Source organism: Chanos chanos, chromosome 4 (assembly GCF_902362185.1).
Source record: "Chanos chanos chromosome 4, fChaCha1.1, whole genome shotgun sequence".
Taxonomy (NCBI): domain Eukaryota; kingdom Metazoa; phylum Chordata; class Actinopteri; order Gonorynchiformes; family Chanidae; genus Chanos; species Chanos chanos.
This window is the reverse complement of record NC_044498.1, coordinates 39465900-39481846: the sequence shown is the minus strand read 5'-3', so window position 1 is coordinate 39481846 and position 15947 is coordinate 39465900. Positions and strand designations below refer to the sequence as shown.

At 40.0% G+C, this 15947-nt stretch overlaps 1 protein-coding gene across 2 annotated transcripts in view; it reads right to left on the bottom strand.

Moving 5' to 3' along the window:
• Nucleotides 1-14963, bottom strand: part of LOC115809771 (echinoderm microtubule-associated protein-like 6) — a 45022-nt gene extending 30059 nt beyond the window's left edge. For both annotated transcript variants that reach the window (XM_030771581.1, XM_030771580.1), the window contains exons 1-6: nucleotides 14767-14963; nucleotides 3376-3535; nucleotides 1362-1460; nucleotides 1200-1268; nucleotides 884-1069; nucleotides 47-182 (exon numbers count right to left, since the gene is read on the bottom strand). In XM_030771581.1, the coding sequence (XP_030627441.1) occupies nucleotides 47-182; nucleotides 884-1069; nucleotides 1200-1268; nucleotides 1362-1460; nucleotides 3376-3535; nucleotides 14767-14963 (847 nt within the window). The remainder of the gene's footprint in view (nucleotides 1-46; nucleotides 183-883; nucleotides 1070-1199; nucleotides 1269-1361; nucleotides 1461-3375; nucleotides 3536-14766) is intronic.
• Nucleotides 14964-15947: the final 984 nt, after the last annotated feature.

The window sequence follows — 15947 nt, the reverse complement described above, 5'->3', positions numbered from 1 at the left end:
GTAATGTTTGATACATCCTGAGGAAAATCCGTATCTCTCGCTGTACCTTTGTATCCCTGTTCGGTTTCTCGAAGGTCAATTTTTGTAATGGGTTTAAAATCGATGTCCCACAGTCGAATGCAACCATCCCGGCCTCCGGTGGCAAAACCCTCCTCGCAGGAATACATACTGAATATGCCTGCCTGTACAAAGAAACACACACACACACACACACACACACATACACACACACACATGCATGTGAACAAACACACACACACACACACACACACACACACACACATACACACAAACAGCAATGTCATTCAGCTTATACAAAATGTGTACTACACTGCTTATGACAACATTTGTACAAGAATTTTTTGCAGTTTCTAAACATAGACAAAGAGACAGAACAAATGCTCAGATTCCGCAAAAATCATTTTTACACATTACATACACAGACCTCAAGCTGTGTTTGCTGAGATATTTTATAGAAGGCACTGGTGAAAAAAAAATGATAATTAAGAGAGAGAGAGGAATTAAATATCAGCCAGAAAATGGGTCGCATATCTTATTTTTGCTCTGAAGTGTTTCCTGTCGACACAAAGGGAAAAAAAGACAATAGACTTTCTCCACCCACATCCTCGTCAGGTTGAGGCTCCAGTTTTTGATGTTCTGGCATGACTCTCAGGAGTACTCTGATTTAAAACCATGTGGACTGGGCTATGCTAATTCAGCTTAGTTGGGGTGGGTGTAGGAGTTAGGGAGAGAGAGAGAGTGATTAACTGAGACTAAATAAAGCTTGTCGCTAGTGAAACTACATATGAATAGGAGGTGGTGTGACAAGTGACTGGAAGTGTGTTTGTGTGTGTGTGTGTGTGTTGAGGAATGCTTCATTTACCCCATGGGCTGCCTGTATGGTGCGAATCAGGTTCAGTCCTTTCCATACATAAATATCTCCATTCAATGCTCCTGAGTATGTGATGTCATCCTTCGCTGATGCCACGCAAAGAATGGTTTGTAAATCTCCTGTTTTCCCAAATATTCCCCGTTTGGGTGTCAAGGCATTCCCACACATTGACCAGAACTGGAAAGTCAAAGAAGGAGAGAAAAGATGAGGTGTGTGTGTGTGTGTGGGGGGGGGGGGTGTTATGGAAGCATTTTCAAAATGATTTTCAATCATACGATCACAGCTGATTAAGTGCCAATGCTCTCACCTTAATGTGCTTTACCCCACAACTCACTAGCCGATTCTGCTGGAACGGGTCCCAGGTAATGTCAAATATCTACAAGTTAAAATACAAACACACAGTATTAAAAGAAAAACAGTGCACCACTCAATATTATGACTTCATATGATGATTTTAAAGACTCCATACCCTGTCTGAATGTCCGGTTGCTGTGGCCAGAACTTTGCCTTTTTTCCAATCCCATACACACACAGTATTTTTAGCATCAAGCCCCACAGAAACCAACCGCTACAAAAAGAATGAAAAAAAAAGAGATCCAACATGTTCATTACACAAGAAATAGCCACTTCATTTGGAATTCAGGAAAAAAAACACTGTGATATGTCTTTCCTGAACGAGATGCAGCTGTCCATGTCAGAGCAGAAGGGAAAAATTTCACCAAAAAAAAAAATAAAGGTTGAATATGAGAAGATACGGTTCATAAGATATTATGAATAAGAGACCTCCATCAGCAGAAATCACATCACTGATGCATCACTCAATATTTTGGAGCATTTTGGAAGGATAATATACATGATCCACTCATGTCTGGATTAAGCTTTACTACATACATTTTGAAAAGGCTATCTCGGGCTGTTCCTAACATTCCAAACGCTAAAAAAATAATCTCATATCGCATTGAGAATAACAATATATATCATTTTTTCTTTATCTCTGAGATCATCTGGTCTGTAGATGGTCACAGCCTGACTAAGGCTTTCACAGGTCCCCAGTCATTCTTTTTCAGAGCATCTTTTAAAATCAATAGCTAATGGCCTGACCGTGTTTTTCAGAGCCTGTGTAAGTGATGTTCTTGGCCTCGGGTTCATTAAACAACGCCTGCTGGCTCCGGTTGCCAGGAGAGCTGTCTTTTTTTTGTGAGAGAGAGTGGAAGGCTGGATTATATTCAGAACCACAAATTCATTTTCATTCAGTCTGAACCAGTTACCAGTCTGATCCCTATGACACCAACCAGAGCTTTTTATTCCTCATACTCTACAAGGCTTAGTAGGAGAAGCCAAACAAATCCATTTGGGATGGAATAAATAAAACTGATAACGGGCCAGAATGATATTAGAACTGATGCTTCTGTCCCTGTGAGATCCTTTCTTGATTTGATAAAAAAAAAGAGAAGGGAAAAAAAAAAAAACTCTGGCCATTGCAGGTTTTTCCGGTAAGCTTTTCACTTAAATTTGAGACCAAAAAGAAACTGTTAACCTTATCTGACTTTAGTTCTGTAAAAACAAATGAGTGACAAGTAGCTGAAAAACACAAACTCTCTCTTTCTCTCTCTCTCTCTCTCTCTCTCTCTCTCTCCCCCACTATCCCTCTTTCCAGCCACGTGAAGAAACACTGATGCATTAATGCTGGCTCTCCTCACCTACCCAATTACTTAGCGAGAGGCAGGAGCAATTCCTCAGCCGCTGCAGTCTCTGACACAGCGCCGCATTTGTCAGCTCTAAACCAGAGAGAACCCAGCAGGAACATTCCTCTCTAATCCCTAACAATCCACACATGCAGCCACACACCCACATCATATCATCCTCAATTCTGCAATGCCAAATACTTTTTTTTTAATGACCAATACGATCTAATTTGCTTGTTGTGCTCACATATGAAAGACGGCTCAAATGTTACAAATCGAGTTTTCATCTGTTAAAACGAAAAATTGTGCTTGTAAAATCGACATCATTTTATAATCGTTAACCAAAATATTTTGTTTTATATTTTGCAAAATGAAAGCATCTCTACAATAAGTTAGTGTGTTTCAATGCTTTACCAAGGAAGCCATAGCACAGCACATTTCAGATCTCTGCCTGCTCTAACACATCAGACTCTACACATCAGGTAATTATCAAGCCCCTCATTAGCTGAATCAGGTGCGTTAGAGCAGAGCTGTGGGCTCCCAGCAGCACCAAGATTGGGAAAAACTGACATAAGCAGAAATCTGTGTGAAGTGTTGGAAATTAATGGCGGATATCAAAGAGTATCTACAGAATCCTGTGAGTTTCAGCACTAAGGACAGCTCCAAGGTCACCTCCAGACTCAAGGCCCAGTGAATGGGATCAGTTTAGGCTACACACTCAGGAGATTTCCCCGGTCTACACATCAAACATAGTTGCCATGGAAACTGAGTAATTGTCCATTCAGTGAGAAGCATCACCTGTCCATCTGCGCTGAAGGCCAAACAGGCGACTCCATGGGAGTGGGTGTCCTTCAGGATGGAGACAGTCTGCACACTGAACGTGTCCCACACACAAATGTAAGGGTCTTTGCCCACCTGCCCTGTGGCTACGAGAGATTTCTCTGGATGCAAGGCCAAGCTGCAAATGGAAAAAAAAACATGCAGAAAAAAAGACAGTGCATTTAATAAAAGCCCAATCCACCACTATTCACAAATACTAAGAGGAAGCTAAGCAGAAGATATGTCAATATTTCTATATAGAGTCTGTTTAAATCTTTATATGAACCAACAGGTTTGCAGACAGACATAATGAGGTTTCAGAGAGGTATGACAACGAGAACTCAGTTGGGAAATAATCTTTGTCAGCTATTAAGAATGAAGCAGTCCCAGTTTTGAAGTTCAATACAGAGGGTCCCAACAAACAAAGATCCAGGTGGCTTAACATCCCATTAAATGCATGGCTTGAGCATAATCAACAAATGACTAAGCAAGAACAAACACCAGCAGACTTGTCTGTGCTTGTTTAAACATGTAAATGTTCTGCAAACAGTTGTATTTTCCATAAAGGAAATGGTGGATGTTCTGGTGATAAAACCTAGTGTGGATAGCACTTCAGCCATGTCAAGTCAAGGTCAAACCCACAATACACACAGAGATAGACAGACACAGCCATAACATCTCCTCAGAGTCAAAGGAGTAGAGTAGTCTTCTTCTAAACAAGAGTTTGTCATGGCATGAACACAGAGTAAAACCAGTTCTGTCTGGTGATCTCACTGTAACTGTGTGACCTTTTTGAAGGCTGTTCCTCCTCCTTCTCCACCTCCTCCTGCCTCTTTGGGAGGAGCACATTAAGACGTAGCGATGCCAGTCAAAGCAAGAGCCGACTGGTCATTGCCTCAGTGTACTATAAATACGTCTGGATAATAGCATCATTACCGCGGGCCACTGAACTAGAGTGGCAGACGTGAGTGCGTCAGAGCCAGGGGGAGGGTCAGGTACTATTAAACAGGCAATGAGCTGAGAAGAGGGGCTGGGACACTTCACAGTGACCTTGACCACATGCCCTCCCTCTCTTCTGCGAGACAAACATGCATCACAGCGCACTCTTACAGAGCAAACACAGCGCAGCCTCTTACAAAAACACATCCATCATCTTGCACACTGCACAGAACGCGTGTGCGTGTGTGTGTGTGTGTGTGTGTGTGTGTGTAGGTGTGGGTGTGGGTGTGGGTGTGGATGTGGGTGTGTGTGTGTGTGGGGGGGGGGGGGGGGGGTATGTATTTGTGTGTATAGGAAGTTGGTTACAATGACAAATTCTTCACACTGAATGCCTGACTCTACGCCAGGCATTGTGAGTATTGGGTTTTTTAATAATCTCCCTCTTTGTGATCGATAGACCATCCACTGCTCCTTTACTCTGAGCCATTGTGAGGGATAAGATATGGGGTTGTTATTGTGTAAGGAGTTTGGCAATGTCAAACTCCCACCACACGGCTCAGCAGTCGGCAGGCACAGGCGCGTCCCTGGAGAGGGGTAATGGAATAGCAAAGCCAAACCGGATAAGCAGGTGAGAGAGTTTCCATCTCTCATGTCCTCATAACATTGCCTGCAGGATTTTCACCATTTACAACTGACATGCTCAGACACCAAAAGTCATGGATTTCCAGTAGACTGAAAAAAAAAAAAAAAAAACTCCGAGTGGCCAAAAAATCCTATTTTGGGTTGTTTTTGTTTGTTTTTCAAATATGTGACGCAAAGTATACAATGCACTTTATCTAAAAAGATACATTAAAAATTACAAAATTTGTACAAAATTAGAGTATTAGGCAATTTGATACTGCATTATAATGATATTTACCCTGTTTCTAAAATTTGTGGTAAAATCATTCACACAATTATGAAAAATTAAGATGTTCAAACATCATACTCTCATCACGTTTGCAACTCCCCATTCAGCCCTAGAATGAGGGCCACTATGACTAATACTCTTACACAGATTCATTTCTTCAGGTCTTTCCCATCCAGCTAGACTGAGCTAATGCCTTGTTGAAGGAGAAAAAAAACCCTAGTGCTGCAGCCAAGAACACATCCAATCAGTTCATAGTTTGGTTTCCCTGACAACTGGACCGTAGCCTGGGGATCTGGCATTCACATTCTGAATGGAGCCACAGATAGGTCAAACTTCAATGGATCAACACAACTAACAGAGGTCAAGGCTATGAAAAGCGCTCAGACGTTGTTCTACACTGTACCTGCATGACGGCCATATTACTGCACTCACTACCGCAGTCTTTTTGAAAACATTTGCTCTGGTCAATGGTACAGCTGTCTGACTTATGTGTGAAGTCTGGGTGAAACTGCGTGGTTTGACATTTTAGTAAACATAACGGTGTGACACATGGATTTATGTCTAAATTTGGCAAAAAGTTACCCCATCGTGATACGCTTTCGCTGTTTCTGTATATCACCACACTGGCTAAAGCTGAAGAACACTGGTACATCCTATGTCTTTGCTACCCACCTGATCTGAATACAGAGTCCTCTCCTCTCAATGTACAGACACTCTCACAATGGGAAGTCATCAAGTCATTTTGAAACCCCTACAGGCACATGATAAATGGAACAGAAATGGGGCTAATGCACTCTTCCCCATGCTGCTCTTATCATCTTCAGCCTGAGTGTCCTGGCTTGCTTTCTCTCTCTCTCTCTCTCTCTCTCTCTCTCTCTCTCTCTCTCTCTTTCTCTGAACAGCTGTACATTCTCTGGGCTTCTCTCCTCTGTCCTCTGTATGGGAATCAGAGCAGCAGCACGTGACTATGTGCGAGAAACACAGGGAAAGCCTCTCGCTCACTCATACTGCACTCTGGATTGCCCGATGAGTCATTCCCACTGAATTCATGGAAAATTCACTTTCAACAGAAAGACATACATATGAACACAAATACAGATACACACTGTTAGCCAAAGTATTTATTTATATATCTACATATGTATGCGTGTGTATGTGCATGTATGTGTCTATTTCTAGCACAAATGTGCCGTAAATTGTGTAGTATACATTTTGCATGACCTACAAAACATTGAGTAACACTGTTATTTGTGTGTGTGTGTATGTATGTGTGTGTGTGTGTGTGTGTGTGTGTGTAATATCCCTCTAAATTACTCACCCAATCTCCCAGCTCTGACCCTACTACTAACCTTGCTATTCTCCGACTCTCATTAAACCTATCACACAACCTCATTACTAACAATATAACTGACACTCTATAGCCAAGGTGTAAGTTCTTATCTTTTCATAATTAGTACGAATTCTTAATCAGTCCAAGCTGAACTCCTCCAGGCTACCAACATCTGCTCCACTCAAACAATAGCAATACAACCTCCATCTATTCTTAGCAGGCACGAAATTCAGTGCATGCTAAAAATAGCTCAGAGGGGCCCTGCTGCGTATGAGGTAGCTTCCACTGTAGAAAGCAATAACCCAATTCATAAATTCAGCAGCTTTACATGGGGAAAGAGACATGGAGTAAACACATGACAGAATGAGATGTGACTCTGTTTGTTTAGCCTCAGTGGGCTTAAAATAACTCTCTACCATGGGGAAATATGATTACTTCCTGCACAGATGCCAAGACACATATATACAACATGCACTCACATACACAACACATGCAGCATGCAGACACACATGCACACACACACACACACACACACACACACACACACACACACACACAAATACACACAAATTACTCACATTTTAAATACAATTTCATCGCCTTTCATACCAGCTGTTGAAAGTCTTGAAAAATTAACTGCTTTTGTTAATCTGTAATGAATCCAGTTTTTCTTCAGAACATTTTAAATGTCCTCATGAATAATAAATCAGACCAATTTGCCACTACCACAAGAGTTAAGGAGGGAAGAAAGCCTGAAGGCTATCACCATTCATTACTGTAAAGCAGAGTCCCAGTAAAGATAACTTATCGAAACAATTCATTAGACGGACACTGATTCATTGGTCTGGAGACTAATCAAATATCCTGAAGTGATGTTAGTGAAAACAATGTGGTAGCTAGGGTGAGTACTTTCATGAATCTATGTTGTTAACTCAACCAAATTATAGTAATAACACAATAAACATAATACACTTCTTCTCAGTGACCGTGGTTGATTTTTGTTACAGAATATTTCCTGTCGAGATTTTCAGCACTCACGCACGCGCACACACACACACACACACACACACACACACACACACACACAACACACACATACACACACTCACACTCACACACACAGACAAGAAATACTATCCTGCCAAAATACCCATTTTCTAAAATTCCAAGTGCATTTTAAAGTCCCTGGATCTAATGTATAAAAGAATAAAACTGCTTTTACTTCCAACTTGCAACTCCAGTGACAATGCATATCCAATAAATTCCTCACCTCATCTCATATTTTATGTCATCAAAACTACATCACAATGTCAAAACAGCACAACAAAGTGAGAAATGAATTTGAAAGAAGCAGCAGGCAATCAGAGTATCATTATCCTTAAGCACTGAAAAACAGTGCTTTGGCTTCACACATGAATGTTCTCACTCATAACTAAATGTAATGTGTAGACACATCACAGCATATAGAAACACAGACACAGATGTGCAGAAGTGACCTCTGTCAATATGATACCACAACATGTAAAATTACAGGTGTATTGGTTTTATAATCCTGTATATTTCCATCACATGAATGATATGCTTTTCTAAAAAATCTATACATAATATTTATGTCCAAGATCACAGAACAGTTAAATAACTTACATGTAGGTGGTTTTGTTTCGAGTAGCAAATCAGATATAATGATGATGGCTTATCAACATTTGTGGTCTTGTTAATGCAAAAATGACTGAACTTTGGAGACAAAAAATGTCCAGGAAGTGTTTACTGTGAAGACTGCTTTGCTTGCTGTGTTCTCTGCTTGAAAAAACTACAACAGAAGCTGATAAAAATTATCAGAACAATCAAAAGAAAATGGCAATAATTACAATGAGTATCAGATCATGTAAATAAACAGCTTACAGCATTTTTTTAAAAAACAGAAACAAACAAATCTTTTATGGGAGAGTGAAAAAAAAGAAAAAAAAAATAGCTCCGCTGTCACTGACATTTTTAATGTTTCTGCAATTTGTCTCAATTAACATCAGAAAAACACTTGAGCGTGCCATGAATATTTATCATTTCATTCCTTCAAACAAGTAGTCTTCCCACACAGAGCTGATTACCATATTCAACACAGTCAATCACGTGAGCATTATCAGCGCTGCTCTAGTTTGCTAAGAAGATCACACTTCAAAATGCACTAGGCCTGTCAGAATACCAGCACTGAAGCTAGCAGCCAGAAGAAGTCAAACATTTCCAGTTCTGTTTACAGTGAAATACATAGGCAAGTGAGAGCCGTGTTTATTGTAACAAAAGAAACATAAAAAGCATGTTCACAATGTAGGCAAAGATAGTTACACACAGAAAAATTGAATCCTTTAAAATATAACCAAAACCCCAGTCTCTCTTAAGTGTGATTTTAGTAACAGAATAACATGAGGTAAATACTGCAACAACAAATGAATTATTGAATATACTGCTAAATAAACCACTGAATAAATCCTTAAGGACCAGCCCCTAGTTGAGAAAAGGAAGGTACAGCCAGACGATCATGAATATTCTATTCGTTTACTTTTTTGTGTGTATGTGACTTCGTTATTATTTTACGTTAAATACAAAGTACTTTCACAGTAGGCATTTCAAATGATCCCTGTGCTGTAATAGCACGACAAACCAGACTAATGTGACATTGTGATGTAACCTGTGAAGCAATGCTTCCTTTGTACAGCGATATAGATCTAGAAAAGGGAGAAAATCTGAGAACTGTATTTGTGGGTAGTTTTCCCATAAAAAATTCCCACTCATAAATGAGTGGAAAGACTTGAGGCTTGAAACATCCTACAGCACACTTTGTTCCTAAGTCTAGAATGCTGGAGGGGATTCCTATGCCCCGAGAGGCTGTCTGCTTCCTCTTCATTAGCTTGATAAAGCCTTTCTCTGAGAAGGAGAGAAGGAACGGGAGAGAGAGAATTGAAACCTCCCTTTGGGCCAGACTTTCCACACGGTTTGTTTCCACGCCAAATCTTCAAGGCCGTCGGTGTCACGGCAAACCACACGCGCTGGCGGGACAAGCACGAACCTCGCTCTCTCTCGGTCTCGACACGAGAACACGCCACATACGATCAATGAAATTCCAGACAAACACGCAACAAACGGAGCGAGAGGGCCGATCTGTTAAACTGATCTGGCTAATGAGCTTTCCCTTTACCTTGTAATGGATTATGCAAATGGCTCAATCTATAATGCAAATGTTTTACACCAGGTTCTGGCATCATTTTTGCAAATTTTCATTCCTCCGAAAGGTTACTAGTAGGCTAATTCTTTGGGCTCTGCTTATAAATAAATGCCGCTTTAAATTTCAGCTGCTGTCTTTCAAACATAAGGTTCAGTCATTTCCACTGCTTTCTGTTCTTCTAGTTCGATATTCTATATAACTGTATGCCTATATTTGCATATCTCTCCTGTATTCCCACATAGCATAGTTCACTGGTCTATCATCATGTTTGTATTACACTTTCTAAAATATTTACATCATGACTTACACTAACAACACAATTTACTGGATTCAGTAAAAGACTGAATGGGTGCTTGTCAATTGTCTTTAAAAAATATTTACCTTTTATCAAATGTTATAAACAGAACAACTCGGCTGTTTCAGATTTGGCAAAATCCAATACAACTCACAAAGCCCAAACAACACCTCCCTCCATCTTCATGACTCCCACGCAAGCCCTGTGATTTCATCTTATTTATTTATTTATTTATTTATTTATTTTTAGAATGACTTATTTTAAAGGTCATAGCCTCATTTGAAGTCTTTAGATCCATGAAATCATGACCACTTAAGGCACAGCCTGGTGTTAATGACCCTGGAACAGAGCAGTTGAAGTCAGCCTCTGATCCAACCATTATCCATGATTAATGTGGACAGCCAAGAACCCTGTCACATCTTAACACACAAACACACATCTCCATTTCACGCCATATCTGTATAGTGAAGAAGATGAAGAGACTTTGCCCTCCATATCTGTCACTGTCCAAGCTAATTTTACTGTCACGCTATCAGCAAAGAGAAGGATGAAACATCAGAAACAAACGAGGGACTGGCTAGATCACAGCAACACCAAAAAACATTCACAGCTCCAAAACAACTTACATATTGACTCCAGCAAGAATTTCTTGAAATGCTTCAATAGCCAAAGGGAGTTTTTCTTTGACATTGACACCTCGGGCTTACTCACCTTAGGGTTTCTCAAAGCTTGTATTCTACAAAGCTACTTTGTGGCAAAGGTTATTATAAAAAAAAATATTTTACATGTAAAGTTGAATGGAACTGAACTGAACTGATTTCTTTCACGACCCAAACTACAAATTTTTGCTCCAAAACACAGATGAGCAGTAACAATATCAGAGAGCTAAGTTGTACAAAGAACTGCTGAACTGCATAGCCATGCAATGCAGTAGAACTAAACCAAATGCCCAGTCTATCCAGCACATTAAAAGAGAACAGCTAGACCCCTGAGCATAAGAGCCATTAAGGGATACTGGGCATTGTAGTGGAGGTTTTTGTTTTTTTTTTCCTGTCTGAGAGTTCGGTAATGACCCGGTTCTTCCTTAATCCTGCTGTCCTTCAAGTGGCTTTCCCATGGCACTTTTCCATGGCACTGACGAATGATTTTGGAACCATGTGCAACCCTAAAGCACAGTTGCAAATGGGACAGCCAATACAGGACAGCCAGAGAAAAACAGAGACTGAAGACAGAGATAAGCAGAACAAGGACATAAGAGCCAATAAAACATAGCAGGGACAAATCAGTAAACAAACCAAGGGCACTCCAAAATGAGGAAAAACATAACAGAGCCTCTTTAAAACACCCCAGGTAAATCAGTCACAGTGCTTCATATCCCATTTTAACTAGTCACAAAAATGCTCTTTTGCATAACAATTGTGCAGCACACTGTGGACTCATATCTGTGCCAAAAATCTAACCAGAATCATCTTGTACCTACGAAAAAGCAGCACAGATTTGCTTGTGTGCGTGGCTGTCAGCTCAGAGATTGAAAATGATATAAAGAACACAGTGCACGAACAGCAGTTGAATGTAATCTTATAAACTCATTCCTGTTGCTGTTCTGAGGTCACGTTAAGGGCAGTGAGTCAGACAGGGGGGAATGATCCACCTCTTAGAAAACTCAAGCCATATCCTGTTCTCTTCCATTGACTGAAGCTTGGCATTCATTGCCAGAAGGATTAAAATTCTTGAGTGGCATTCAGGTAGAACTGAGCAATCATTTGATCAAAAGTTCACACAAAAAGGTCAAGAAAGCTTTAAATAACAATCATACCCTTTTTTCTCTCATGTCGTCATGTATGCAATGTCGCTTAATATGCCCTCTTGAAGCAAAATCAGTTAAACAATTAGCCAAAATGGTTTAAAACGAAACACATGATGGAATATACGTTTGATAGCATGTAAGCCGTATATATAAAAAACACAGCATGCCTTGGTGAGGCAGAATGCGAGCACTGGTTATTCAGGAATTTGAGGAAGCAGAGGACTCATGGGTATCCTTTGGAAAAGGTCCTGAGGACCTGTATCAGACAAATCACAGCATGAGGACCGGAGACTTCAATTATAACGACCAGACAGCAAAGCACCCACACATGAAGGGGTAATTACTCCATATCTAAACTGGGAACACCAATGACCTTGTGGGACGTGAGTGCGTTTGGATGTGTGCACATGCATGTAATGAGCATTCTGCTCACCTGCTGTGTGATACTCAAACGTGAGCAGTTTACTGAGATAGCATTTCTCTCATTCATTGACCAAAGCAAAAAAAAAAACACAGCAAGAAAGACTCAGTTGCACACACACAAAAAGCACACTGCATATAGAAAGCACATCTACAGAAACCAGTGCACTAAAAAAAAAAAAAAAAAACAGAAAATAAAAACAACTCAAAAAAAATTTACATTATCATGAGGACAAAAGTACAGTAAATTTTTACACAGATATTTGTCTCACAGGCCATGCAGAGAGTTCCTTGCTTCAAACCGTCAAGGACATGCTTTCCTTTTGGAAAGATGTTTTGATAATTATTGATGGCATTTCAGGTCATGCACAACAACGTGTTTGTTTTCATTTTTTCGAGTACAATTTCACGCTTAGAGATCACCTGCCCTCATGGAATCCTACAGTATTCAATGGCACAGAAAAACACCCTATGTGTCAACAAACATAATTATTGTACCACAGATGCATGTTTATGCAGCTACAGCTGAATCTTCTCTCTCAAAATGTGCAGACCTGCCACCATTCATTGTAATATTAACTTGTGATGCAAATAATGAGACTTGATAGCCTCAGACCATTTTCCGCGACTGTCTAAAAAGGTAAGAATTTGACACTTGAATGGTAATAAGTGCCGTAAAAAGGTCTAGGGTTTTGATATTAACGTGTAACTCTGAGGCATAAAAGGGAGACACGGTGGCTCAAGACTATTTTCTGTGATGGCCTAAAAGGCCAAAAATTGACACTTTAATAGTGGGGAAGGGAAAAAACATCAGACAGAATCATCTACGGTTACAGAGCTTCTACAATAATGACATGATAGTGATATTGACCACAAGTCCTTTGACAACATGGAAAGAATGTGTAACGATCAATCTTTGAAACTTGTTCAAAGGCAAAGCTGATTTCATCCTTAACCCTGATACAGACTGCTTTCAACACCACCAACACCCATACATGGAATTTCAAGGATTTACTGAGCATAATCAATTGTTAAAACAAGTTCTCTTTAGTACACATGCATCATAGGCTCTGTTCTTTAAATGAGCATAGATGCATTTAATTGTGACAGCAATGTAAACAACTCTGATATCTCCTCTGAGATGCTGCATATACAGTAGAAGTGTTCGATCAACAGTTCAACCAACAGTCACTGCACAAAGAATGAGGAATATTCACAGTCATTTAGGGATCAATAGTGGGAGAAGATGCTCGCAGACACGTTCACCTTGGTATGGAGGTTGAGCTGAATAGAGTCTCGTGTTTCAGAATTCGTTACCATGGTAGATGGCATCAGCTTCATTTGGCATAGCACTATTATAGCAGCAAGGTGTCAAAAAGCTTCTGAGGCAACCACAGTGCTGCACAATGCCAGCACAATGGTTCAGACATAGAATAAGGAGCTGAGATCCAAAATTAAGCCAGGAAAAACATGTAATCAGTCAATGGCAGGTTCTAAGGAGGTTCTGAAAAGGTTCAAGCAGGCTGCTTCTGAAATGTATTCCAGACAGAAAAAGCACAATTCTAATACTGCGTGATTCTGATATTGAATCAGATTCTGTTCTACTTTCCTAGGTGATGAAATATGAGTACCAGAATGTTAAAGAGGAAATAGAGGAACAAGTGGCTGACAATGGAAATCCTATACCCCACCTAACACAATGCAGTGAAAGCTGCTTCCCGCTAAGTAGCCACTGAGGCAACAGGTTTATTGTGCCATACCTCCTCTGGCCAATTATAGCTGCTCCAAAACTGATTGAGAGATTGAGGGATATGTATATGTATCACTGGATGGATAAAAAAAGATAACAGAGGAAGATACAATACATTTATAAAAGAAATACATGATTCTCAATATTAACTGAATATGTGATAAGGAGATGCAGTAACAAATGTGTAATAAATGAACATTTATTTTGTCACAATCTACAACGGAGACAAGACATTACTTTTCAGCAAGACGTTACAATTTAGCTGTTATTTTCTTCTAAAACCTTGGGTCCAGTTAGTACTTATGTAATGGACAGTGTCTGGCATAAACGTGTTATAATAAGATTACTTGATTATCTAAGATTAAACAGATTAAAAAATAAGGTCTTTATTATTTAGAGAAGGTGATGTGGATGATAGCGATAACAGGAGTAAAATTATAATAATAATAAAACATACAGTAGTGATAATGAGACACTAAGAATATATCGTTTGCTTTCACCCCAGCCACTCAAAAGGGTGCGTCCGTAGCCAGTGTGGTAGTGCGCCCAGTTTGGGTAATACGCACCACAACCCATTAGTATCGTCAGTTTGTGTTTATTCAGGCATGAAACAAATTTACAGAGAATAAAGTCTTTACATTTAAGACCTCTGTCTAATTTCTGTGACTCACTTGAATTAGGCGATAACGTAACTTAACTTACCTGATAACGTCGTCGTTATGACCAAGAAAGAACTTCTGTGTGTGCTCTCTTGTATTATAAACGACGCCAACTCCAGCTACGAAGTAAACCACTTCTTTGCCAGCTGTGTAGTACAGGTTGTTGCGGCACTGATGCCCTCTGTATCCGTAGATCCATTCTAATCTCAACTGGCAGCGGGGAGCAGTCCGATCCGCCATGATTTTTTGACAACTTCTTCTAGTTGTTGATTATGTTCACCACAGACTCAATGTTTTCCAGCCGTGGAATGCAGAAATATAGCTATCAGACCATGATAACCTACGTTTTTACAATTACAGCAGTCGAAATTTGACAGGCTGCTCAGATAGGCTACAGACCAAAATGAACTTCGAATTACATGCTTCTGGGTACCCATTCATTTTGAACTACTATTCTGCAAATGAGACTATCTTGCATTTCCCTTCTGCATTTCCGAGAGTGCATGTGCAGTAACTTTTTCACTCTTATACGCGTATTGATGTACAGTATCATTTAATTTGAACGCTGCAAAAATCACAAAATAGCTTTAAAAAAGAGGATATATTATAAAAATTATATTTAAATTAAAAATATGTGACAGGCGGAACAAAACAATTGGGAAATGAACAAAACTGGTAGAGAATTCGGCCGCTGACAATTATAATCCCCGCTCTAATCCTCCAGCGCATCTCCAGCCATAGTTTCTACAGTTTTCATACAAACCCCAGGCAAAATTTGATAGTTATTCTCATGAACAGGCAAGAAAAACCGCTAGGGTGTAAAAATCAAGCTGCCATTCACAAATCTAATCTGAGTAAATCCCGGAGTCCTACAACTGCGACGGCCAGAGGATTTCCGTGTTAAATCATCATTTAGAGTGCAGGTTATCTTTAGGACCACTGTTCTCACTCCCCCCGCAGTTCGTGGTCCTTCCAACGAGGCAACCCCAGATGCAATCTGCTGCTAACTTCCCTCAAAATGCATGTGACTGATGGGATTCCAAATGCAGCCACTGTCAACGCGTCTCAATCGTTTAGTCCGCATCTCAAGTGAACTGGTGAAATAAATTGACGAGATTCCAGATTGCGAGTTAACGTTCTGCGTTTGTCACCGCTTTCAATGCACTATGTCAGTGTATTAAATAAAAATCGGACAGATGACTATCGAACCGAACTGACGTTCTT